Raw genomic sequence first — 26,733 nt, 5'->3', positions numbered from 1 at the left:
TTATTTAGCCATTCTGTGTGCCTCTGCCTTTTGTGTGTTGACTGTCTGGTTTTGGAGTAACAGGGGCTGGGGCTGTGCATTCACTGTAGACAGCAACTGGAGGGGTTGAGGTATGCCTGGCCTTTCCTGGATGACTCAGAACTGAGATGAATAGACCTTGGCTGAATTTAGAGTAGTGGGAGATTTCCTTGCACTTGAATAGGGCCTGTCTCCCTTGTAGAATGCTGTCTCCACCCCCTGTGGTCATACTGCACTAGTGAGGACAGAACTGGTTTGGACTGGGCACAGAGACCCTTGTACAAAGAGAACAAAGACATTTTTGGGGTATAAGTATTAGACCTAAAACCCCTGAACTTTAGATCACATCTGGACTCAAGAGGAACCTTTTCAAGGAGAAGAGTTGAAGAGCTGTGAGGAGCAGTACTACCCCTTTGCTGTGTGCTGTGTGGGGTTGGCATGCAGTTGCTATTTCTACCAAGGAGAGGACAAAGACTTGAACTTTGCATTGAAACTGCTTGAAGAAGGTCTCCAAGGGCCTGTGAGTGCTGGCCTCCAGTTCTTAAGTCTCAGGGACCAAAGACTTCACCCCCAGCTCCCCTGAACTCTGCTGCTGAGAGTTCTGACCTGCAAGGAGGTGCCTGTTCCAGTTCTGGACCTCTGGTGGTTGTTCCTGCTGTTGGGAGCTGGAATAAAAGAAGAACTGAAGAACGCAACGCATCGCCCTTCTTGATGCTGTTTTTCCGACGCAGCACCGCTGTACGAGAAGAATCTCCAAGCATCGCAGTGACACTGCAGAACCGACACAGCACCTGTCGTGGGTGCAAGAACCGAGGGACCGTGACTGAAAAAAACAATGCAGTGCTGCTCGAAACCGCCTCATCGATCGCAGACGTACCCAAGATATCCTATGCATTGTACCTATGCGGCAAGTTTTCCCAATGCATCACCCGGGGTCCAGAATCGTCTTGGAGTCGATGCATCACTACAGACTGGACTCGACACATCACTTCTCCTGCGTGCAGCAGAACTATCGCATTGCCTCCCCAGGTTTTCAGGAACTGTTGCATCTCTTGTTTGACCGTGTGAAATTTGACACATCCATAGTTTTCTATGGACCCAGTTGCTTGAAACCTTTAAATGTCATATTCTTTTAGAAGTATGTTTGATTTTTGTCGTTTTGGTCTTGTTGAATTTATATAAAGATACTTTATTTTCCTAAACTGGTGTGGTGTCCATTTGTGGAGTTATCATTGTATTACTGTGTGTTTTGAGTACAAATACTTTACACATTGCCTTTGTGATAAGTCTGTCTGCTTGTGCCAAGCTACCCAGGGGGTAAGCAGGGGTTATCTAAAGAGTGTATCCCCCTTACCCTGACTAGAAGCAAGGGTCCCTATTTGGACAAAGGTACCTATCTCTGCCAACTAGAGACCCCCATTTCTATCGGTAAGGATAAAATATACAAGTCAACATCTTCATTGGGTTAACGTACCCTTTCCAAAAATGTGTATTTGGAAAACAACGAGTTAGGCTGCATATCAAATCTGTTTGCTAACCTTTTCACAGTTTCTTGAAAATCATCCAGTTCCTCACCTTCCACTACTTATAAGTCTGGCAGATGTTTAAAAATGGACCTGCCTTCAAATCCAATGGAGTGAAGTAATACATATTTTATCTTTGTAGTTCTGAATCTTGATGCCCATGTGGCTGCTGAATTTATTTCAAAGGCATCGAACCATTGTCTCTAAGGTATGGGTGGGTCTTTTGGAGTGTCTAAAAATGGTGAAGGTGGACTCACAGACTGCATGTTTTGTTTTTACTACAAATACAACTGTTTGCAATGTTTCCTGGAAAAACCACCACATATGAAATTATGCACCATACTATCCCAACACACACTACATATATATTTCACTATTGTTGTTAATAGCTATTAAACTGGTGTGCACACCACTGTGTGCCATAGTTTCCATGCATATGTCATAAACTGGCTGAACACATACAACTCTAATACGATGGTAAAAATAAATATTTAAATCTTGGAGAACTGGTTGCCACAGCCGGTGCTTGTAGAACAACTGTCAGTGGCTTCCTGTTGTAGAAATGTTATGAATGTGTGCATTAAAAAAACAGCAGAACATCAAGACAGTTGCACAAATGATGAGCCGCTTGAACCTTGTCTGAGTCTGCAAAATAGCTGGTACTCACTATTAGTAAAACAGCCGCTCTGCAAGCTAATGTGTTTGCATATATATATTAGTGAAAAAACCAAAGGCTACAGGGACATTTTAGTTAGGAAATGGAATTTAAAAAAACCTTAGAAATTCACTGACAAAACCAAAAGCTACAGGGACGTTATAGTTCGGCTCAGTTTCACTTGTGCAAAACCAGTGAAATTCAGCAGTTATACTTAGATAAGCTAACTATAACTCGCACCCCACAATGCATTGCTTATGACATCTCAAATTGCATCACTGATGACATCATCCGGTGACTGTGAATGTTTTAAAAAAGTTTATGTGTGTTCAATATATGTTCCAAGGTGTATTAGTGAATCAGTGGCTGTATGGGTGAGTGACTGGTTGTATGAATGTCTGTATCTGTCTGTCAGTTGGTGTCTAAGTGGCTGTATGGGTGTTTGAGTGGGAACATGACAGGCTGTATTTGTGAGTGATTGGTTGACTATGTACCTATATGGTTGTCTGAGTGTCTGCATGAGTGGGTGAGGGTGTGTGTACTTGTATGGATAAGTACGTGGGTGTGTCAGTGGCTCTATGGGTTAGTGAGTGTTTGTGTGGCTGTGTCAGTGAGTCAGTGCATGTGTCAGTGGTATATGGGTGTATAACTGCTTATGTGAACAGCAGTATAGGTGAGTGATGGGGTATGTGAGTGACTGTATGGGTGAGTGAGTAAATGTGAGAGTGGCTGTATGGGTGAATGTGTCTTTGTGTCATGGACTGTATAGGTGAATGAGTAAAAGCAAGTATCGGTATGAGTAAGTGAGTGTGTGCGTAACTGTATGGGTGACTAATTGGCTATGTGATTGACTGTAAGGGTGAGTGAGTAGGTGTGTGACTAACTCTATGGGTGACTGACTCAGTGTGTGAGTGGCTGCATGGGTGTATGAGTGGATATGTCAGTGACTGTATTAGTAAGTGAGTGGGTGTGTGAGTGGCTGTATGGGTGAGTGAGTGGATGTGTGTGTTGATCTATAAATCAGAGAGTAGCCTTGTAAGTACTGGTATTTGTGTGTGAATGGGTTTCAGAATGGTAGTGTGGAAGTTGGAGTGGGTGTATGAAAGGTTATATGGGGTGTGAGTGGGTGCGTAAGAGATTCTGAGGATAATGTAATGAGAGATGTCATTTGCAGGGGTGTGGAATTTAATAAAATATCTACTTGCCCATGGGGCAGGTTGCTTCATAAATCTACTTGTCTTGTAACAAAAAGAACTTGTTCGTTTTGTGCCATGTAATGCGGCGACAAATTACAGCTGCAATCTCATTATATAAGAGTTCTGATATAGCCTCTCTAATTATGCCATGGCTCATACCATAGTAGGGTTTGAATACTAGCATTTCCATTATGTTGCTATGTTTCTGCAGGTCTAATGGTATGCAATAGTTCACGGGGTGGAATGCCCCTTTGAGTCTGTGCAAACCTACTAACTTGCATGTTTTAAGGGTTTTCACCAACTCTTTTCTAATCTTTTCCCATACTGAAAAAGGTTGGACATTTACTCCTGACAGTGGCAGACATAAAAAAATTTCCAGGGTTAGGAAAAAAGTGGTTGGAGGAAAAGTAAACATTCAGATGTTCACATGAGCAAATGTACACCTGCACATTTGCTCATGCTAAAATGCAGTTCACAAATATTTTCTAGGAGTACTATTTCTAAGCCTACTTCTGTAAATTGTTGTGAATTCACAGAAACTGTATATATGCACTTAATGCAAGGATATATACCATGGATGCACACTGGAGACTTTCTGTAATAATTGGGCATTTAATTAGGCCTGGCGTTAACCATGACCATTTGTGTTTAATACAATTTTGTCTCACTCTCTCTCTCTTTCTCTATTTCTTTCGGTCTATCAGCTGGCTTCACTGTGAGTGACAGAATTCTGCTTTTTGACAAGGAGCATATTGGCACACAAAGTAGTTTTGTTCAGTGCCCGGATCTGATGTGGCAATGTGTGCTTTTTGCGACAAAAAAATGTTTAACTTTTCCCAATGCTTGAGGACGCAGTAGCTCCCACACTGATAAGGTTTTACAAAAACCATGCCTAAACAAGTAACGCATTGACAAAACCAAAAGGCTGACCACCAATTTCAGACCATCTAGTTTTGCCAATGCTTGTTTATTTTTGTTTCCCATAATCATATTTAAACTGGTTACATTGATTTTCCATTATGAATATTTTTGGGAAATACAAGCATACATCAACATATTACTAGATGATGCTGCAAAGATATGGTACCTAATATTTTACAGTAGTTTAGCTGTTTGACCTTGACCCCAAACAATATGTCCCAGGTGTTGGGCTATAGGAATTCCACATCCCTGCATTTGAGATGTCATCAGTAATGCCACTGACCATGTCATGAGTGAAGTAATATGTGTAGTCTTAAGCAGTGAATTGAGGGAGCGCCAGTTATAGTTAGCTCAGCTAACTATAGCTGCTGAATTTCTATCACTGGTTTTGTATGAGTGAAACCTGAGCCTAACTGCAACGTCCCTGTAACCTTTGCTTTTTTCAGTGAATTTCTAAGTTTTTTAATTCTATTTCCTAATTATAATGTCCATGTAACATTTTTTTTTTCAGTGAATTTTTTAAATGCTAATTCCTAACTATAAGTCCCACACAGGGGGATTGCAAAGAGGTCTTCGGTAGTCATGCCCCCTTTCTCCTCCACTCTGCAAACGCGCCTCCTGGCGCACTACTAGTTGGGGGATAAAGTACCCTTGCCTCTTGAGAATCCTTGGGGGGCCAACTAGCCCCTCTGTTACCTCCAGCTGGCATTGCTTTGAGATCCAGTGAGCTGCTAACATGCAGCTCCCTGGATCCCAAAGCAATGTGTCTGTTTCCCTGCTCGCTTCGCGCACCGTGCACACATGGAGGACATATTATGCGCTTCGTTGTGAAAGGTAATGTTTGCTTCCTTTATTCCATTCATATGCAATGCACAAATGGTGCCCTTCGGGCACCATTTGCACACGGGGTGTGGAGAATGTGGATAATATTTTTTTTTTTTTGTTTTTTAGCGTACGCGTACGGTAAGCGTCATCGCCGATTTTTCTTAAAAAAATTAATTTGAAATTTTTTGAATTGGGGGTTCTTAGGGGACACCTTCATCAAGGCTAGGTGGTTGGGTGCAGTCTAAACAGCCCCTTTACATGTTTTTTGCCTTTGTTTTACCTCCTCCCCCTCAGAGTGCGAGAGAGAAAATGGCGGCCGCCGCTTCCTGGTTTCGACCGATTCGAATGTTTACTAAGCTGTAACAGCCAATCAGAATCGCGCTCGCGCACGGCACCGTACGCGTACGGTAAGCTTACCGTAAGCGCATGGTAAGCGCACCGTAAGCTGCCACAGATATATATATTGATTTAAAGGCTATTTTCTCAGGATCTACTGAACAGATTTACACCAAACCTACAAAAGGCACTTCCGTGACCTGTAGACTACCTCTCTGCCAAATTTCAAGTAACTCTGTTCAGCCGTTCGGTCTGTAGCTGTGTCTAAAGGTCCTATGGAAAAATGCATGGGAAAAACGCGTTTTGGGACCCCCCTTTTTTCTCAGCCCCCGCTTGACGAATCCCCCCGAGACATTCAGGGTAGGAGCGGAGCATAGCGCCCCACCTATTTTGAAAATTTCGCGAGGATTCGTCAACCGGCGCCAAAGTTATTCCAAATAGAATGTTGCGGATTTCCTATGGAAACGTGGTCCTAACTATAACTATCTACTGGCGACCGCCAGTAGATAATATATATATATATATATATATATTCAAAATAGATGCCTGACCCTACGCAATGTTTGACTAGTGATGCACAATACAAAATACAAATCTAACGAGCTGCGTCTTTCCACCACTAAATTGTTCTCAGCTCTCAAAACCTGCCTTTTCTCAGGTTTTGAGCAAGAGGAAAAAAAATCAGAGTAACTGTTTTTAGAATATTGGGCCAAATGTCAAGCCTTCCTGATAGAAGTGCAGTAATCTCTTCATTAACAGTTATGGCTTGTTGGAGGCTGGCTGTCGCATCTGCACACTGTGCTGACTAAACGGAGGGTGTGTGCAGCTCAGTGTAATTAAAGACCCACCTCACGCTGCTTCATGCAGCCTGTTGAACTGTTTTTGCCGCACTGTACCGTTGGAAGAGTACACTGCCCTGTAGACTGCAGCACCCTTGCAGATTTCGTCTTCTTGAAGAAAATTAAAAGTGTGGGAAATGGTTTGGTCTGGCCACCTTTTCTCCCTAATATAGAATTCAATGTCGGTGAGTGGACAATTTCGACAACTTTGGAATTGTCTCATGGGTTCTTTTCTTTGAGGGGTGGTTCCTTTACTACAGCTCATCGCCAAAAACGTTCTAGTAAAGAGGACAACAAAGCCGAATAAAAAAAATCCAATCAAATTCCATTTGTAAAGCGCCTGGTTACACCAACGGTGTGTCCCCGTGCTAGGATCGTAGCCTCAGAGGAGAACAAAATAGAAACACAGTCGTATCAGACTAGTGATAGAATCTGAGGAGAGAGCTGCACTAGATAAACAAAACCGAGTTAGGAAGCAAATATCCAGGTTTTCAGTTGTTTAAGAAATGTTTGTTCGTCCGATTCAGAGCTCACCATTAAAAGCAGAGTGTTTTATTTTTTGCTGTAAGGTAGCTAAATGAACAAGCTCCCCTTCTGGCTTTTTGAATTTTAGGAACCTTGGCCAGGTGGGTTCCTCTTGATCTGAGATTCCAAATGGGAGTGTAGGGAGTGATCAAGAAATGGAGAAAGCTAGGACTCTTATTCCACCAGATTCTGTGGCAGTAGGACATGGACTTGTAGCTAATTCTCTTCTCTTCTCTACAGGAAGCCAATGAAAGGAGGACAGAGCCTTAGAGGCAGAGAATCTTCTAGGGAGACTGAGAACTAGACGCGCAGCTGCATTCTGAATGCGGTGAAGTTTAATAAGACTGTCTTTGGATAATCCTAAATATAGGATATTGCCATGGTCTAATTGAGATGTAACCAAGGCAATGAAAAATTGTTTTCCTGGCCGCTATTGGTAAAAGATCAATAAGTTTTCTTAAGACTTTAAGAATTCCAAAGCACTTGCCAGTAACTTTCTTAATTTGATTATCAAAAGAAAGTTTCATAATCAACATAGCATATATTCTAAACAAATGAGAAGCCACCCTGAGGCTCAGTCACAGCGGCGCCTCCCTCAGTGCTCCACCAACTGTCCTCATTTAGCTCACGTTCCACGTGGAAAATTACTTCACATTCCTCGAGATGCCTAATGTCTTGAGGCAGCGTGAGGCAATAATACTACATGATGACTGTTGGCTCCAAAGAAGGTCGTTGTCAACTGTCCAGTTTGTTGCTTTTCATGACAATGTTACCACAGACCAAACTGTCATGCAAACAAAAAAAAACAAGGGATTAAGGCGTAGCTGTGAATTAGTGGAGATTGCTTTTTTCAGGACATCATAGCCTTAGTTTAAAAAGCAGAACCATTGAAAAGAAACAGTAAGGCTTCTTTAGGGAAAGTCACAGATGTTTTGAAGATACAATGGAAGAGATATCTGAAGGAAGAGTCAGCAAAGGGGGATTTGGGGAGGGGGTAATCCATTACAAATGGCGGAGGACTGTGAGTCACTATATACTTTTATTGCAAAAAAAATTGAGAAGATGAATTCATTTATAAAGTTGGTGATCACCTTGAACCATCTATATCATGCCTGGATGTTATACTGGGGCAGCGTAGATATGTTGGTTATAGGACTGTGTAAATTTATAGGTAGAAAATGTAGAAACGTGTTGTGTAAGCCCTTATAGTGCCCTAGATGGTCCTTCAGCAAGGATATGAACCCAGCACAAAAATATTTGAAACAACTGATGTCAGCTGCAAAGAGTTAGGTACTGTGCTCACTCAGATGAGTATGGATGGGAGCAAAGTTGTGATTGCATTTCCATTATGTTTATTACCAAGAAAGATACACAGTTATTGAGAGAGAAATGATGGCTTCTGCCTTGGGTGTGGAATAGTTCCACAATATACATCTGGGGTAAAGGATTCACTTGAAGAAGTGCTCACAAGTCATTGATGAAATTACTCACCATGGATGGTTTAACTAAAGCTTCTTCTAGAACTACCAGATTATTGATGCACCTTCAGGATTTTTAACATGATGTAAAGTCCACTACAGGAGCTAAGATTGTGACTTCTTATTTTCTTAGTAGAATGTCCATTCCCATGTTCAAGCTGGATGATGGTATTTGGAGCGATCAGAGTACTTTTTATATTTCTATTATTCAATGGGCGAGAAGACTGTTTTAGAGAATGAATGGCTGGCTGAACACAACTCAGAGAATTTACTTAAAAAGGTGAAAGATTGTCTAAAGGGTGATTGGACTGAAAAGTGTAAATCACATTCCAATATCTGAGCTTTTTGGAAAGTCCTGAATGAATTGAGTGTGGATGGAGGATTTTTACAGAGATATAAGAGGCTGATCTCATCAGTTAAAGGAAACAATAATAGCTTTATGTCATGTAGGTCACATGGGCAATCCCAGGCCTGGGAGGAGAATCAAGAAGCTTTAGTGGAGGCCGGATACTGATTTGCAAACAGAAAGAGTTGTGAGAAAATGCATGGGGTTTGAGGATGCAAATAAGACATACAAAACTTTCAGGCCTCCCTTGTGTCATATAGAATGTTATACTTTCATTTGGGAAAAAGGGGCAATGGATTTGATGGAAACTAATACTTTGGGAGGGTGGAACTCAGAATTAGATACTTGTTAATTTGTATTCAAAGTGGATTGAAATAGAGATTGTTGACAAGGTAGGCACAGAGAGTGTCAGTATGTTTTTGGGAGGTTAGCGTTGGTAAGAGAAAGGCTACCAACAGATATCTAGATATGGTAGAATGTTTGAGGCTCTCAGGAATTAAACTCAAATGTCCCGCGCTTTATCACTGAAGTGGTATAGGTGTAGTGGAGGGCATGAATCAAATGAATAAGGCTATTGTTCAGTTTGCTAATAATGTGAGGAAGAATTGGAAGAATTGGGATTCTGAGGAAGAGAAGACGTTTTGGGCTTACGGGATCACCATTCAAGAATCTACCAGCATAATATATTTAGTGACTCTGAGGGGACACATCCAATTTTCTAAGAATATTCCAGGTTCAATAAAGAAAAGTAGATTGGTCCAGTGTAGTTGGATCCAAAACGTATGATGATGCCAAACAGAATGGGAACAATGTACCACTGAAGATTAGGCAGTAGGTACTGTTGAAAATGAGCAGTATAATGCCCTAAGGAAGCAATAGGTAACGTGAGTCTAAGAAGATTATTAAAGTGATGGCAAATGCTGGTAAACTGGATGATGGTTGTGGTCGGCATTTGAGCAAGATTGCTGGTGCCAGGAAGTATAACTGAGATAATGAATACAAGGACAAATTTGGAGAAAGGATATCATTCTGGTGGCTGATAGATGATGATCTAGCAGATGAAAAAACTTGAAAAGGAATGGTGCACAGTGATGCCCTCCAAAGAGAATTCATGGAAGGAATATCAGATCTTTCTGGTGGCTTGCGATGTAATTTGAGTTTGTCTGAGAGACAAAAATCTGTTGTACTTCAGGATATTTATGGTGGAGACCAAACACTGTTGAAATGGATCCTGTGAAATTTTGCACTTCTTGTAAGAGAATTGAGCCTTCCAAAACTCAAAAGAATGTATATGCTCTTATATCAAATGACTATGTATATGTTTTCCTCTTTTTTTCCTGCTTTTTTATTTCCATATTAGTTGCATTTGTTTTTGTTTTGGCGTGAATATCCCTAAAGTGTATGCTAGTGTCATTTTTATTCCAGTTTTTTTTCTAATGCTGTGGTTAAAAAAGAAAACAACAAGAAATCCGTGGGTCTACGAACGCCGTACTAATTGTCCAAAGCCACAAATCCAGATGCTATAAACAAACACAAAAGTCCTCATAAAGAGGACGGAGTCCCATCACCCACCGAAGTGGCATGCTTCATCATCTGGGGCCTCCTTTTAACCACAACCTGGTGTGGTTAAAGAGCTACAACTCCTGGGTGGCTAAGGAAGGAGGAGCTCGCGGACAATTAGTACAGCGTTCGTAGACCCACGGATTTCTTGTTGTTTTCAGATATAGATACTAGGGGATATTTTCCTTGCAGGTCTTTAAATTTTCCCTTTGACCCCCGTGTTTTACCGGTATTTTTGCGTTAAAAAAGAAAAGGCAGGATTGTGCAGTTGGTTCTAAGATAGCTTAGTGATAATGTGTCATGCCATGGAATCTATCAATGTGTATCCTTAGATACTGGAATGTTGGGAGGGTGAATGGAAGTTGATTGGCAGCATAAAAAGTGGACGGCTGTATTTCTGTGCCTGTGGCCACAAGCCAGTTGGGTGAATAAAGGACATGCGTTTACACCCCTGTGCGTACCAAGTGCCATTACAAACTGTGTTTTATGCAACATTATAAATACATATAAAAGTCATGCCACACATGTCAAACTGATTTTGTGTGTGTTTGTGTGAGTGTATATGTAGGATGCAAACTGCCCACTCCTATTCACAATAACATACATGTATCAACACAAATGGCCCCATACATAGACACACACACACAGACATGCACAAGCATGTCAAGCAACACAAACAACCCTCTAAAACACACAAACATCAAAACACTCATCAACAGATCACCTTTACTTGGAAAACTATGCACAAGTACATACCTACACAAAATCCTATATTGCTACCAGTCAATAGAGGACTGATGTCTCATTTGTGTACATGTTTTATTGGTTGTCACATGGCCTTGACTATGCACAGATCCTTTGCCAACTGCAACAAAATTGGGCAATGAAAGAGCCATGCTGCAACACAGCAGGGTAATTTGCACATGTGTCAGGAAAACGTTATGGTGACATTAAACCTGAATAGTAAAATTATTCTGTAACTAAAAATGCCTCAGCTCTATTTGTTGTCTTTGATGCAGGGATTTTGTTTTCCAATGGCCACACCTGGAAGCAGCAGAGGCGCTTTGGGATGACAACCATGAGAAATTTGGGACTTGGCAAAAAGAGCCTTGAAGTCCAGATCAGGGAGGTGTCCCATCAACTTTTGGAATATTTCAGTTTAGAGAAAGGTAAGTAATGGCTGTGTTGCATGTCCATAAAGGAATTAATTCGTAGCTATACTTATTTTTACCTTCATTAGCAAATTGATAAATAAATGAAATAAGGTATAAGATGTACGCTTGTTAAAGTAAAAGGATTTTAGGTGCAATGTATGCCACACTCACGTATGTCATACTTTTCTTCTCATACATATTGATGCAAATAAGTTGAGATACTTCTAATGATTTTTACCCTTGACTAAAACGTTATGTTACTTTACTATGAATGCAATTGTTTGCACTTATTACCCTGTTTTAGAAAAAATGTGTAACTTTTAAATCAATAGTAAAACAATTTTGCGAAGGAAATTAATAACTTCTGCTACTGGTTCTAACCTCATGAATCTTTGCTGGAAGAATGCACAGTCTGTAAATTTCAATGTAATATCCCTGGTTTGCTGGATTGTCTGCATAGCTTAGAATGTTATGCAAGAGAAAGATATACTAAACATGTGCATTGAAAGAAGCTCAGATGCTCAAATGGACTGTGTGCTTAAGACGAAAATGTAAAAAAGGTTTTGGGGAAGATTCACTGTGATTTGCCTAAAGTGTATCTGAGCCAACATTTTCTGTGAGGATGAGTCAGCTGGTATATAGTTCGTATATAGAGTTCTGCAGAGGAGGTGGCCTCCAAGAAGACTGATGCTAGGAGCTTCTAGGAGTTTGCATGAAATACCATGCATTAAAAATATTCACAAAGAGCTAGACCAGGAACCAGTGGACAATCCTAAGTGTTCAACAGGTGGGTACTAGTTGTAAAAATCGGCAGGCAGAACAACTTGCACCGCTCTCCTATCCCTGAAGTTGTGTGTGGTGCACACCCTATCAGTATCTGCAGCTTCCTGATACCTCTGCTTTACAGCGAACACAAATTCATAACTATACCGGTGCACCGAAAAAAGTAAGAAAGTCCAATCAAGTTGTCCTAGTTTTTTGTTTCTTCAAACTACAGATTTTGATAAACAATCTATGTCACTGACATACAATCTGAGAGAAGGGAACTACCTTCAACATATCATCAACATGGCTCAGAAAATTACTAGAAATAACCATTGTGAAGCCCTTATTTAGACTTAAACAAAAGAACCTGATGGCAGACCTGCCCCAGAAAGGTAAGGAGATTCCAGGTTGAGGAATCCTTCTAAGTTCACTCCTAATGCAAGCTGAGCTCCCCATGAGATCCTCGCCTTTGAACAAGCTGTCCGTAAAGATATTAAGGACCCTAGGGTTAAAAATCAATTTTTCAACATGTTCACAGATGAGCTCTCAGCTGTCAAGTCTCTCTCAGATGACTCATCCATTACTAATAAACCAGCCGACAAAGGAGGAGCCATTGTCATCCTCCCCACATCAGATTACAGAAATGAGTGCCTTCGACAACTCGCTGATCGTAGGTACTGTGAACCTATTAAGCATGATCCCACAAACAAAATCATTGCTAAAATCTTCTTATTAGTGCATGAGGCTGACATACTTGGATGGGTGGCTAAAAATTAAGCTGACTTTCTGATTAACGTTCAGCCCAAGATACCATACTTCTATGTGCTTTCCAAGATACGAAAGGGCATCACTTTCTCCAACCTTTAGTGGAAAAACGATGTCCTTTATTAAAGACACTAAGGATATTTTGAATCTGATTAAGGAAGCCAAAAATTTCAGTAACATAGACTTACTGGTCACCCTAGACATAAAAGGCTCTTTACACTAATAGTCCCCTGGATACAACCTTCGAGGTCATCGAGGAAACTATGTGATCTAAGTCCTGGTCTTCTCCTACACCGCTGCACATTATTACTGAATGTGCCATCATTGCCCTCAAAGAGAACTTCTTCCAGTTTGAAGGCACTTTGCACTTCCAAACTCAAGATACTTCCATGGGAAGAACCTCTACGCCCAGTCAGGCCTTCCTCTATATGTCCCATTTTAGAAGGAATTTATTTTCTGTAGTGATAACCCATATGCAGACCATACCCTGCTGGGGCATTGCTGTATAGATGACATCCTTATACGATGGCAGGGCGAATCAACCACTTACGAGAGCTTCACTGAATGGATTCATTCTCTTAATTCTTATCTTTACTTTGCTGAAACTATCTTGAACAAGGTACTTCCTTTTTTAATTTGATTATCACCATCGACGAGGGGAGTCTCATTACCAAAACATACAAAAAAGCCACTGATTGCATTAGCCTCCTACTATATAATAGCCACCACCCTAGGGCCCTCTGGGATAACCTCCAGTTTGGCCAATTCTTGAGGATCTGCCGTATTGTAGCACCATTACAGTCTTTGACAAACAAGCTATGTGTTTGACAGACAATCTGAGAGAAAGGAACTACCCCTAACATATCATCAACATGGCCCCGGAAAAGGGCTAGAAAAAACCATTGAGAAGCTCTTTGTAAACCTAAAACAAAAGACGACACTCAGCTAGTTTTCTCTTGCAATGAATGTAATGACTTCGATGGTGGCATGATTAGATCTTGCCTCACTGACGTCTTCAGGTGGTTGGAGGGAAACCAGCTGAAGTGTAATTTTGATAAGTCAGAATTAGTCTTCTTTAGCCTGCCTACAGTCCAGGACTGGAGTCAATGGTGGCCGGAGCAATTTTCTCCTCCCAGTGTGGCTCAATCCATAGTCAGAACTTGGGAATTCTTATTGGTGATGCTCTTACTATGCGTTCCCAAGTTCAAGCGCTAGTCGGGACCTGTATTGGATTGTTACGAATGGTGAGAAAGTTTCTTCCACTTCTTCCGCTAGACTGTAGGAGGACCGTGATCTAGGCACTGTTCACATCAAGACTGGATTACGGGAAGGGCCTTTATCTGGGTGTGTCAAACTCCCTCCTGCAACGTCTTCAGGTGGTGCAGAACGCTGCAGCCTGGGCGATTCTTAGCCTAAAACTGAGGTCCCATATGACACAGCATTACATTGGCTCCCAGTTAAGAAGCGGATACAGTTTAAGACTTTAGTAATATTCTTTAAGGCTCTTCATGGCAAAGGGCCCAGCTACCTTATAAGACATGTTGGTTGGTACACTCCGACTAGAGCACTTAGATCAACAGCGGGGGTGCTCGCCTGTGTCCCGAAGGTTCGCCTGGCGCGCAGGGGGGGCAAATCCTTTAGCCTCTTGGGGGCACAGGCATGGAACAAACATCCGTTGCCCCTGAGACGTGTGAGAGATCTGATGAGTTTTAGAAAACTGTTGAAAACTTGGCTCTTTGGAAGTTAAACCATCTCTGGGCTAGCAGCTATGTGATTCTGCAGTGCCGGGACACTCCTTTTGGAGGAGCTGAGCGCTATATAAACCCTTTCATTCATTCAACCTGATGGCACACTCACATGAGTGACCACCTACATGCCCAATTCTAATAGAATCAAAAAGATCATTCAAAAACGCTGGGACACTTTCAAACAGGCTCCCTTGGTATTCATATCCCTCGGTTCACTTTCAAGCGCACCACCAATCTACAAGATATGTTGGTACATGCCAGACCAAGAAGTACACCAAGGAAAGAACAGTGCAACCTATGGGACTTGCCATCCATTATCAGCCATTACCATGTGGCCCCTGTTGGGTCTGCCATTTGACAAAACCCACTAAAGAGATTGTGTTAGACAACACACACACCTGGACGATGAGGAGTCATACGAACTGCAACACTAAGAACTACATCTACATGGTCATGTGTCAATGTGGACTTAGATGTATAGGCATGACCACTAGATCTGTAAAAATAAGAATAAATGAACACTGAAGTGGCAAATGGTGCAGAAGGAAAATCACTGAAATGAGTGCACATTTTCAAGACATGAACCACACTCCATATGACATTAACTGGGTAGTTCTGAAAACAAAGCGTTGTGCAAATAAAAATACTTTGCTCTACAGTGAACAACATTGGGTGTTCCATCTGCAGACCCACATGACTGACCTTAATAATGACAACCCCTGGAGTGAACTGGATTAACACTCATCACTCTAGTATGTGTTGATCAACATCCATTACCCCTGGATGTTCTGCTTCTAACGGACTGTTTAACATCTTATGACTGCAGAATATCCTGCCAGTTTGGTCCTGTGACCTGCCTTCACATTCTTTCTATTGAGTGTCACACATGACTGCACATTAAACCCTTCCCCTCTTTTTGACACTGAGCCACCTCAGCAAGCATTATTGTCATTTTCTTGCTTTCCTTTACTCTACTCCATCAGGAATGATGGAGTCTTTTTGTAGCTCATCCCCTTTATTTCTGTTTTTCGACGCAAGTATTGATTTATATATGTTTGTAGTGCAAATGTTTTTTTTTATTGATAACAGGTTTTTGCGGTCAATTTTTTACTATTTTATACACTGTATCACTTTTTTTCGAAGCCGCTTCTATTGGAAAACAGCACTTCCGACATGGCGGCTTCACTCTGCCTCACTCTGCAACATGTACAGCACGTCAGTATGACATGTGCACGTTCCCTTGTACCCCGCCCACAAGAGCAGATACACAGCAGGTACAGACAGCGACACCTTAAGCTGTGACCACCCTTTTCTGGGCACTGCCAGGATTGCAGAGAGGGGGTAGGTCATCCTCACTTACCACGCTCAATGCCGAGAGTATTCTCTTCAGCCCCTCGGTCCTCAGCTCCTAGTGAATGAGGCATTGAGGATGATAATATATGGATTTACAGAGACCGCACAATGTGCGGTATCCCTGCAATACTTAAGAGGCATGTGTATTGTCCGACTGGGTAAAATATAATGTATGACTTATTCACTATGTTTGGGGTGACTTATTTGATGTGTTAAGTGTGTGTTTCGTCCACTTTGTCATTTCTGGTGGCCCATATACAGGGAATATTTGCCACTATCACAATGTTTTGCATCCAAACTGAATGTTTGCATTCTCTCTTTATGAAGATAATACCTGATAAGAAATACTTACAAAGACATGCCTCTCTTTCTATTAATCTGTCTTTCAGGTCAGATGCTTCCTTATCTATTCACTATTTACATGAGGTATTGGTTTAGCCACACTTTATGTGGTCGTTTGGATCAGGCACTTCACCTATTTGGACACCTGTCCCAATTCCCCATAGATTAGGATATTTGACAGTCCTGATGAATTCCCACAGATCATTCGTGACTCCTTTTTTGGCAAGAAACATGTTGACTTTTACTTAATTTGATCCCTTTAGATAAATAAGGAACATTAGTTTCTTCCTAGTTTCATTTTGTTTTTAGATATGACAAGAACCACCATCATAGTAACGTAGTCATTAGGTGTCCCTTAATCATTTTTAACATTTCACCCTTCCTTCTCCAATCTACATATTCAGCACCCTCATCTCAGGCTTGCTACTGAGAATCGTTTTAAAAGATCTCCAGAAAAGAGCCCCCTCAAGGGGCCCGTTGGGCATTACAGCGCCAGCCCAATGAGGAGATGCCCCATGATGAAGCATATCACCCATCTGGATGGATGAGGGCTCTTGTCCCTGAATTTTCCCTTTCCACCCTCCTTCTCTGGCATGGGTTAGACACAAATGATGTTCCCCCATGATATAAACGTAGGAACTACATACTCTTTGTACACTGATTAATTTATACAGGGGAGAGTGCAAGCTGAACCTCAATTGTGCCTAGTCCCCTTTTTGTTGAACGTTTTAAATTTGAGCACAGGTTGAAGGTGACACCCACCGGCTCTCAGAATTTGGGAACTGACACTTTTACAAATTAAGCAGGTCACCAGTTTGAAGAAAACATACTAAAAGAAAGCACAACTTTTAAACTAGTTCTTCAAGCGTGTAAGAATTTTTATTTTTTGGAGCACAGCCTCTGTTGGTATTAATGTGTTTCTTCTATTACTTTTTTATGTTGTATGCATTCTTTTGAATGCATTATAATGATTTTATTTAGTCTACAAAAAAATTGAATTGACTTGCAGAAGAATTAGAATTCTAAAAAATGAAAGGGACAGTTTTAAAACTGAAAAAAGACAGGACTGCAGCAGTAATTTCCCTAAAGGCCAAGCAATACAAACACACCCAGTGCACCGTGCAACAAGTTTGCTCTTTCGTATAGCCAAAATAACTAATATCTGATATTTTCCTCTATCCCCAGGAAAAGCCATGGACCCCACACAACCGATTGTCAATTGTGTGGCCAATGTGATAAGTTCTGTGGTTTTTGGTCATACCTTCAACATAGATGACAGCACTTTCCAACAACTGGTGAAAGCCACTAGCAGTGTGGTGAACATCCGCACACAATGGTGGAGTAGAGTAAGCAATAAAAATGGGGATTTCTGCCTTTTTTAATAACTGAAAAATAAGCTAGTGAAACTGTTGGTGAAAAGGGTAATGTGGTTTTAAAAAACAAAAATAGATTATGATAAAGACATAAATAAGGTTAGTTTACTCAATGACTTAATGGAGTAACATGCATTGGCAAAGACTATGGATCTTGCTTTATGTATACTAGTTGCTTGCTGCTAGTGGCTTTGCCAATGCTTGTAAATGTGTGCTGACATTGGTAAATTCAATAGTGGCAGCCAGTAAGCTTGAAATTGTATTTATAATACTTCCAAGGCGGCCATCACATTGTGTGTAGACTTAACATGGCAGCCATTTCGAAAATATTGAAAGCCACCTCGGAACATTATATATACTTCCAAGCAAGTGGTGACCTTTTGGAAGTATAAAAATAACATAAGATAAATTGTTACTATCTATTGTTCCGAGATGGTTTCCAGTTTGCATCTACAAGTAAAGTAACAAACATGTACAGCAAGAAGTATAGAAAATAGTGTTCAAGAATGTCCAGACACCACCTCTAGAACAATTTCACAAGCATTAGCAAAGCAAATAGCAGCAAGGGGGAGTAGCAGGCAGCACTAGAGAGTCTGGCTAGGGGAGCGAGAAAGACTCTCTGTGGTAGTAGTGCTGGGTTGCAGAGGGAAGAGGAGAGAGGAATATAAGACAGTGGGGGTTGGACCGATGGTTTGAGAGGACGGGAAGGAACAGATAATGACTGGTGGATGGGGAAGGAGAGACAGGATTTGAGGGAAAGAGGACAAGCTTGTGAGGAGTACTCATAAGAGAAAGAGAGGGGTAGGAGAAAGCCATTCAGTCAATGGAATGTTAAATCACAAACGCTACGTAAAAAACAGAGCAAAAAGATAATTGCCTGATGTCATCTGTGGAAGGATACATTGAGACAATCCAAAAAACCAAAATGTTCCAAGAGTGAGACATGCAGATAAGTAGGGAGAAAAGTATTTAAACCAGGAGCAGTGAATTCAAATTGTCATCCAGTCATGAGTAAGGGGCAGTCCCAAAGCCCACTTTAGTATACACTAGAGTATTGAATACAGCTACCTCTGTAACAGACAGCTAATGCTGTGTGTAGCGAGACAGTCAAAAGACAGAAGGCTATTCAGACATGCCACTATGTTAAAAGTATAGGATACTGCTGGATATCTACACTTTATGGCCCATGTTTAGCTGTGCAGATAGAGCAAATGACCCCAGTTGCTTATCAGAACTGATTGGGGGTACATATGTTCATGCCACACCAAAGTGATGAATTAGGAACAGTATTTATTGTCATTTGTCTGTGGGATGTGTCCTAACATGTCTCTGACATCACACTGGGGGCTGTGCAGGAGTAAGAGATCATGGCATCCCTCTCTCTCAGCAATGGTAACAGTGGACTCCCAACCCACTGGTTTACCCATGGCAGCACGAATTACTGAGTCAGCTAAGCAGATGGACTATATATATAGTACTAACTCATTCATCAATACAAAAAGGTTAATCACATTTGGTAACAGGGTATGGTGGGTCCACTGACTTACCAGCAGAGGCAGCACAGAGTAGGAGGTATGCCTGGTTCACTACTAGTTCTGTGGCTTCTTTCCTGCTTCTCTTCAAACCTCTCGTTGTACGTCAAAGGTTCTTTCATACCTGCATTAGTTCATTCTCCCTTTTCCTTTTTGTCTCTATCAATCAATCTCTCTTCCACACTCTTGCTTCAGTTATGTATGACTCTGCTTCTGCACTAAATCTGGGGTCTAGTACTTATACCTAAGATAGCATTGTTCAATGTCCTGGGGGACCTGGGGCTCAAAATCTTTTTTTTCTCTTTCCTTCACTTGTGCTGAAACCTTGTGCCTTATTATTATTTTTTATTATAATGTCTGATATAAGAGCATATAAATACTGAGAGATTTAATTTAATAAAATTATGACTTACCATTATTAACACTTGGGAAATCCATATCAAGCATGAGCAATAGATTTGTGATAAAGATTTGAATATAGAAGATGAAGACCAATCAGCTACTCTCAAAATATCCTCCAATCTGGCAGCTGTTGTCAGATTGAGACATAACCTATTCAACCCATCCTGCTAGAAAAACAAAGGAGACCAACGCAGGAGGTTTTATGAAGAAAATTAATCACTTAGAGGAAGACGGAGGACTCGTCTGAGAGCAACCATTCAATTTTCATATTCTTTGAGTCAATGGACAGCAGAGAGTTTTGGATGAAGTAAGAAGAAAGTTGTAAGAGTTTTGGGTCTCCTTGAAACCAAGAAAAAGTGTAGTTTAGGAATATACTGTCTAGCTAACAGGTCCAAAGGCTTAACAACCAATATTCTTTTACATGATATTAAACAGAATAAGATTGTCAGCTTGGCAGAAATATACTTGAGGGATACATTTTTATCTGGCCATTTACTTGAAAATTTCAAAACAATTTTGACATCCCTGAGAAAAGTATATTTATGAGTAGGAAGGATAATCATACAATCCCACGAAGTATTCTGCAAATCTCCAACAGGTTTACCATTAATGTACTTGTTATTTGTAGATATAGCAGATCTGTGAGTACTGATTGATCTATAGCCTCAACCGTAACTGTCTAAGGAGCTATGAAAATTGGCTGCTGTGACATTGGCAGAAAAGAGCTCAGTATTTGATTCCAAATACCAGCAAGACCAAGCTGCTCAAGTCCACCTATAGACCTTGGATCTTTCGGGAACCTATATGAATTATTGAATCTGATAGTCTATTGCAAAGGCCTTCTGTAAAGAAACTATGCCTTCCACCTTCCACACCATTAAATGAAGATAACCTGATATAACAAGATCATGAAGATGGTCCAGGTGACTGATAAGAAGATAGCTGTTATTTTGCAATAGAGGCGGAATGTCTACTGACATCTGAAGAAGGATCAAAAATCATATCTGAGATGGCCAGAAGGTTGTCATTATATTAAAGATAAATAATCTATCCACTGCCAAAGATAATGTATTCGGCCTCAAACTGAAGAATTGAAGAAGTTGATTGTTGAGTCTTGTGGTGAATAGATCGAAGGGAAACATACCCCACAGGGAGTGGATGAAAATTGCTGTGATCACTTAAATGACAACAGTTTCAATCTGCTATCTTGTTTAAATGACCAAGAAGATATTCTGCAGTTAGCGAAGTCGGATGAGCCAGGCTGAATTCCCAAACTTATTTGGCTAGTTTGGCAAGAATTTCTGAACATGTGCTGCCCTAGACTGCTGTAAAACTGTCCATCGAAAGAACCACAAAACAGTGAGCTTGATGCATCTTGAAAAGTTGTATTGTAGAGGAACCTGCAAGAAGTTCGAAACAATTTGTGTACAGGCAGGAGTCCATGACAGGCTATACTCCTTCGGTTAAGAACTCACCGCAACAAGCTATGCAACTAGTTACACTGGGATATGATTCTGATAGTAGATCTGGAGTTAAATTGAAATATGTTCTTCCATTCCAGGCACTTAGGTGTTTTACCCACCAGCTTCTTCTTTTGTCTCTCGATCTCAGGGACTAAATCTAAGTAACTGAGACCCTTTCTTAGATTATGTTTTTTTAATATCAGTAGTGCTTGATAATAAAAATGGCCTGGAAACACAGCTTGGATCAAGGATACTAGAAGACCTATAATACTTGCTAAATGGTGATAGGAAATCTGAGATAGAGTTCCAAAATGTGAAAGTTACTTTCCTATAAGAATCACCTTTGATTCTAAAAGCTGGTAAGTACAAAATATGGAGTTTACCTGCCTTAGAATTCTAAAGACTGAACTCAATTTAAAATTGCCTTTTCCTTGTTTATAACAAATCTTAAAGTTTATGAAAGGGAAATTGTGATTTGAAGATGCAGTAATGATTTGGACCTGTCTTGGGACATGATTAATATATAATCCAGATAAATCAGAGATATGAATCCCAGCATCTGGCACTAGATATTACCATTTTCCGAAGTTTGGTGAAGTACCATTTAACTAATGAAAGACCAAAAGATAGGGCTTTAAACTCATACCTTAAGTCTTTCTAGTTGAACTCAATATACTTCCTTTGGAAAGAGTGGATTGGTAAAAAAAATTAAGCATCATTATAGTCCTGACGAGTCGTCCAATTTCCGGGCGGAAGATACTAAATAGTTTCCATTTTGAAGTGGTGCACAAAACAAAAGCATTGAAATGCCTAACACTTATTACAAGATGGAGTTTTTTGCTATTATTTTTCATCAACAATATGTTGCTTAAAAAGATTTGTGGATGCAAGATAGATTTTTCTAGCACACCTTTCGAAAGAAGATCCTTAAGTTCTTGACTAATTTAATGTCTATTTGAGACAGATGAAATGACTTAAGGAAAATGATATTGGACATGACGGGAAAAGAAATCTATTTGGTAATCAACGCTGTATGAAGAATCCAAGAGTCTGATGAAAGCTGAGACCAATTGCCTCATAAAATAGCTGTGTGTCTGCTTTGTAGAGGAGGGTTTTGAACTCTAACTGTTGGTAACAGTGGTTATTGCTTGTCCCTCTTGGCAATGGTTGCGATATCTTCTCCCTCATTAGGGAATGAAGGACGATCTGTTTCGAAAGCTTAAACCTTTTCTTGATGGATAAAATAGGGACTTATTGTCGTACTGGAAATGGCTAGCACACCGTCCCCCTCTTGAGCCAGCTCTTACAAAAACCTCTGTCCAAATACATTTCGGAGAGAAAGTTGCGCCTTATCAATCGTGGTAAATGCACTGTTGTATTTCAATATTTCTTTAATTAAATGGTTACAAATCAGAATTCCTTGTGCCAAAGAGCCTGGGTCGGACATTGATGGTTCCATCAATTTTGGGTCAATTTTGATAAGCAAATCCTTTGCGTCTTTTCAGGAAGATTGCTACTTCCCAATAAGCAGATAGTTCTCTGAACCCAATTTGACATATATAACCAGGATCAATGTTGATTTTCCCTATTTGGCAGGTTTTCCATTTCAAAAATCTTTGTTAATGGACCATTTGGATCCAGTCGCATGTTCTGGCATGATGACTAAGGTTGATCAACCCCTTTTTGTGGGATCTCTGCCTTATTTAAACAGATACACCAAATGTTTTTGGTCTATTGCAGGAGTCACCAATACCTGATCTGGAATCAGTGGTCTTGGAAACTCACATTTGTATTTATTTCTAAATGGCTTATACAGAGGCTGGCAAACATGGGCCCTGATATAGTCAGAGATATGGGATATTGTAGACCACTCAGTAGAGAGAAAGGATGGAAGAGATGATTGGGATTGACCAGAGGACCTCCAGCAGAATATATATGTCAGAGCAGGCCCATAAACTGGATTTCTCAAAAGAGAATGTAGAGCATCAGGCAATGTTGTCCTTGTTATGGCCAAATCAATTTAATTCTGAACCATCTTAAGCATCAGAATCATAATTTTGTGAATTTTCTAAATAAGTCTGAATCATCAGAAAACTCTGGGGCAACTTTGTCAAGAAACTTTTTTCCTAGAATGACAATCTTCGTTTATCAAGGTGGGTCACATATCAGGTAGTAAACCAGAGTCAAGAGCAGGCGATGAACCCTCAGGTCTAGGGCTGACAACACCAGAATACATGACTCAAGTAGATGCAGAATCCAACGGCGCATCCGCCTCTGCAGTGCAAATTCTCGTTGTGAAACACATGAAGAGTCACATAGGGAAAAAGCATGTGATATCACTTGGATGCATGCATGTACTTGTTCCCTTCCCAAATACACCTGAAAGGCAAAATATTTTACACAAAGCCTGTAGCCAAGAGAAAAGTAGGCCCCGTAACATTGAAATCTACAATGAGTAAATCAAACAAGAAAATAAAATACAGCAGGTTTCAGAAAATCAGAAAGGCACTTAACTGACTGCTAGTGAGCAGCAAGAAAGAGGAAGGACTAGAAAACACCTCCATTATAAAACCACAAAATGGAACTCTTTTGAATCACTCTTGTACTTTGTTCCCATGATTCATGGGATTATAGTTCTAAATTTATTTATTCATTTTTATTGTTCTAAATTATATTGTTTGGTTAGCTGCTGCGAGTACAGTAAGAAAGTGATGCATATTATGAGTCTTCAGTCTTCACATAAAATAAAAATATTCTTTTCCCTCAAATACACACCTTTATAAAACCTCTCTTTGTATAACTTGTGATTTAAACTATTCGCTAATTTGGTAGCCGAACTGTGAACGATCTCCAATTGGTCTGACTGTTCTGGACAAGGGGTTGTCAGAGTAAACTACTACTCTGTTTGTTAAACATATCATCTTATCTGGTGAGGGGATGATAATGAAAGCCTGATAAAGGCAGAAAGGCAATTGTCAATAAGTTGAAGTTTACCAAGTTTAAGAGTTGACTCTGACTTTATGGGTAGAAGTAGGTCTAATAGCCCGAATAACATCTACAGTGGTGCACACTGAAATCTAGTGGCTTGTGTGCCTTTATGCAGTGGTTCAGTTTACACACATTTTTGTGGGTCACTGCTTGAACTGGAGTATGTGCTGTTTTGTTTGGATCTTCTGACCCTGACTGAAGGTGCTAAATTCAACAACCTTTCCCCCTTAATCTCTCCCTCTTTACTCTCTCTGCAGCTCTACGATGCTTTCCCATCCCTAATGAGCAGACTACCCCTGCCTGAATATCAAGTGTTTGTAGAGTGGGAAAAGCTTCGATCATATATGAAGAAGGAGATCAAGACCCACCAGGAGAACCTGTCTGATGAACCACAAGACTTTATTGACTACTACCTGAAGCAGATAGAACAAGTAGGTGTCTTCAAACCAGGGAATCACATGCCCCACAAATTGATCATAAACCTGGATTTGAACATGCTACCCATGTAGAATAATAGGTAGTACACGTAGGCTGCGTAGACTGGTAGGAATGGGAATTCAAGGCACAGCCCTGAAGTGGCTGAGATCTTTCTTGTCTAATCGCACCTTTCAAGTGCATTCACATCAATACAGGTCTAAACCACACTTTTTAGCCTTAGGGGTGCCTCAGAGATCTACCCTTAACCTCCTGCCTTTCAACCTTTTATGTAGGGCCTCTTGCTGAGATTGTGTAATCCTTTGGGTTTACACTTTTCTCTGATGTCACGCAAATTGTGGGTTATCTACAAAGGAAAACAACACTGCAGAGGCCCACAACACTTGTCTTGCATGGATGAACAACAACTCGCTGAAACTTAATGGGGACAAGACGGAAGTGTTGCTAGTGGGCAACCACCCCCATCTCTGGGGCTTTCATCTTTGGCCATGTGATCTGGGTACGAGCCCTACCACTTCCCAGGTGGTGAAAAGCTTGGATGTCTGGATAGAGGATTAGCTAACTATGCTCTACCAGATAAATAAAGTGGCTGTCACCAGTTTTGGTGTCCTTAAATCGCTAAAACAATCTTAGCCTGCCTTCCTGGTCCTCCTAACGAACTGTAGTCCAGGCTGGACTAGGGTAATGTGTTGTACCTGGGTGTTGTTAAGTGACTCCAAACTGTTCAGAACATAGCTACTCACCTTCTCCTTTGTTCCTCTAGGCTCTCTTCGTGAGCCAGTCTGCTATACATCCTGCATTGGCTTCCGATTGAGCAGCGAGTACAGTTTAAAACTCTGTGCAATATGCACAAATGTCTTACGAATACAGGGCCAATGTATTTAAGACCTTTTGTGTCTGGCTATCTTCCAAATCGCGCACTTTGATCCATTCATCAAGATCAAGCAGTGGTTCCTAGGATTAGGAAATTGTGGCAAGGTGGCCAATCATTTGCATTTTGTGGAAAGCAGTTAAAAACTTGGCTGTTTCCTTCACTATAATCCGTCAGTAAACGGCTGATTGTCCTAGGTTGGATGAATAGGCTAGCGCTGTGAAACCTCACTGGTAGCCATGCACTCTACAAATCAGCTTAACAAGTAAATAAATAATAGTTTTATTAATATTGATTGGGAAAACATTGCAGACCTAATTTAGATAGTATTTTAGATTATAGCAAAGTGAAGAGAAACGAGATGGAGCCATTGATTAAATCTTAATTTCCATACTTTCTTGACCTAGTCTAATTTCACACGTACATACTCATTCTTAAGGGAGCCTCACAATACTTAGAATGCATAATTAAATTACCTGTCAATCATTCTCAATACTGTGCTTACCGTCCACAGAACATTGGACAACAGAATACGTGGCAACAGGCTTTGATGTAAGCATACCACATGCATGGAAGGGTCAATGGCCTGAGCACATTGAACATAGGGCATGGCTGCATTACAATACTAATGAAAAACCCTCATTTATTTAACATAGAAGTTTCCTTCTAAGTAAAACAACAGTCCTAAGGTAATAACAAAACTCACAAATATAATTATACAAATGTCAGTAGAAGACATGGTAGGTAATCTTAGGTACTGAGAAGTTCAGCACATAAGGCTACCAGTTCAACCTTTCTTCCCATGGCAACGTAATGATCATGACTTTACTGATGACATCACAATTAGTGTGAGCAATGGCATAACCAGTGTCAAAATCAATGACCAATAAGATTAGGGTACCAATGAACAGCTCTCCAATCAGACCCAGAGTCCCACACCCAAATATGGGCCTCATTACGATGTCAGTCAGATCAGCGTCCGACCGCTATCGTGTCGGAAAAGGGACTGCCTGACAAGGAGTCAGTGGTCCCGCTTCCCTAATTAGGATGCGATCGCCTTTATGGCGGTCAGAAAGTGTATATTTCCTATTGCAGCTTGTGCTGTGGGCTGCAGCACAAGCTTCAATAGGAAAATTAAACTTTTTAAACATCCATGCACAGAGTGGCAGGCACCATGACCTGCCACATGAAGGCCGCAGGGGGACGGGTGCCGTACTAGGGGCCCCCAAAGTCTGCTTCCGACAGCCTTTCTATTGCGTCAGACCGCCATGGACAGGCTGTCGTCAACGTACATCGTAATTCCCCTGGCGGCGCCTGAGC

At 40.8% G+C, this 26,733-nt stretch overlaps 1 protein-coding gene across 1 annotated transcript in view; it reads left to right on the top strand.

Moving 5' to 3' along the window:
* The window catches only part of LOC146786126 (cytochrome P450 2J2-like), a 169,276-nt gene that overhangs the window by 24,752 nt on the left and 117,791 nt on the right, over positions 1-26,733 (top strand). The window contains exons 3-5 of the mRNA XM_085635626.1: positions 11,242-11,391; positions 17,535-17,695; positions 24,365-24,538. Coding sequence (XP_085491752.1) covers positions 11,242-11,391; positions 17,535-17,695; positions 24,365-24,538 — 485 coding nt within the window. The remainder of the gene's footprint in view (positions 1-11,241; positions 11,392-17,534; positions 17,696-24,364; positions 24,539-26,733) is intronic.

The sequence above is a fragment of the Triturus cristatus genome, chromosome 11, assembly GCF_964204655.1.
Source record: "Triturus cristatus chromosome 11, aTriCri1.1, whole genome shotgun sequence".
Classification (NCBI taxonomy): domain Eukaryota; kingdom Metazoa; phylum Chordata; class Amphibia; order Caudata; family Salamandridae; genus Triturus; species Triturus cristatus.
Note: the sequence above shows the minus strand (reverse complement) of the source record. Positions and strands in the feature narration are given on the sequence as shown.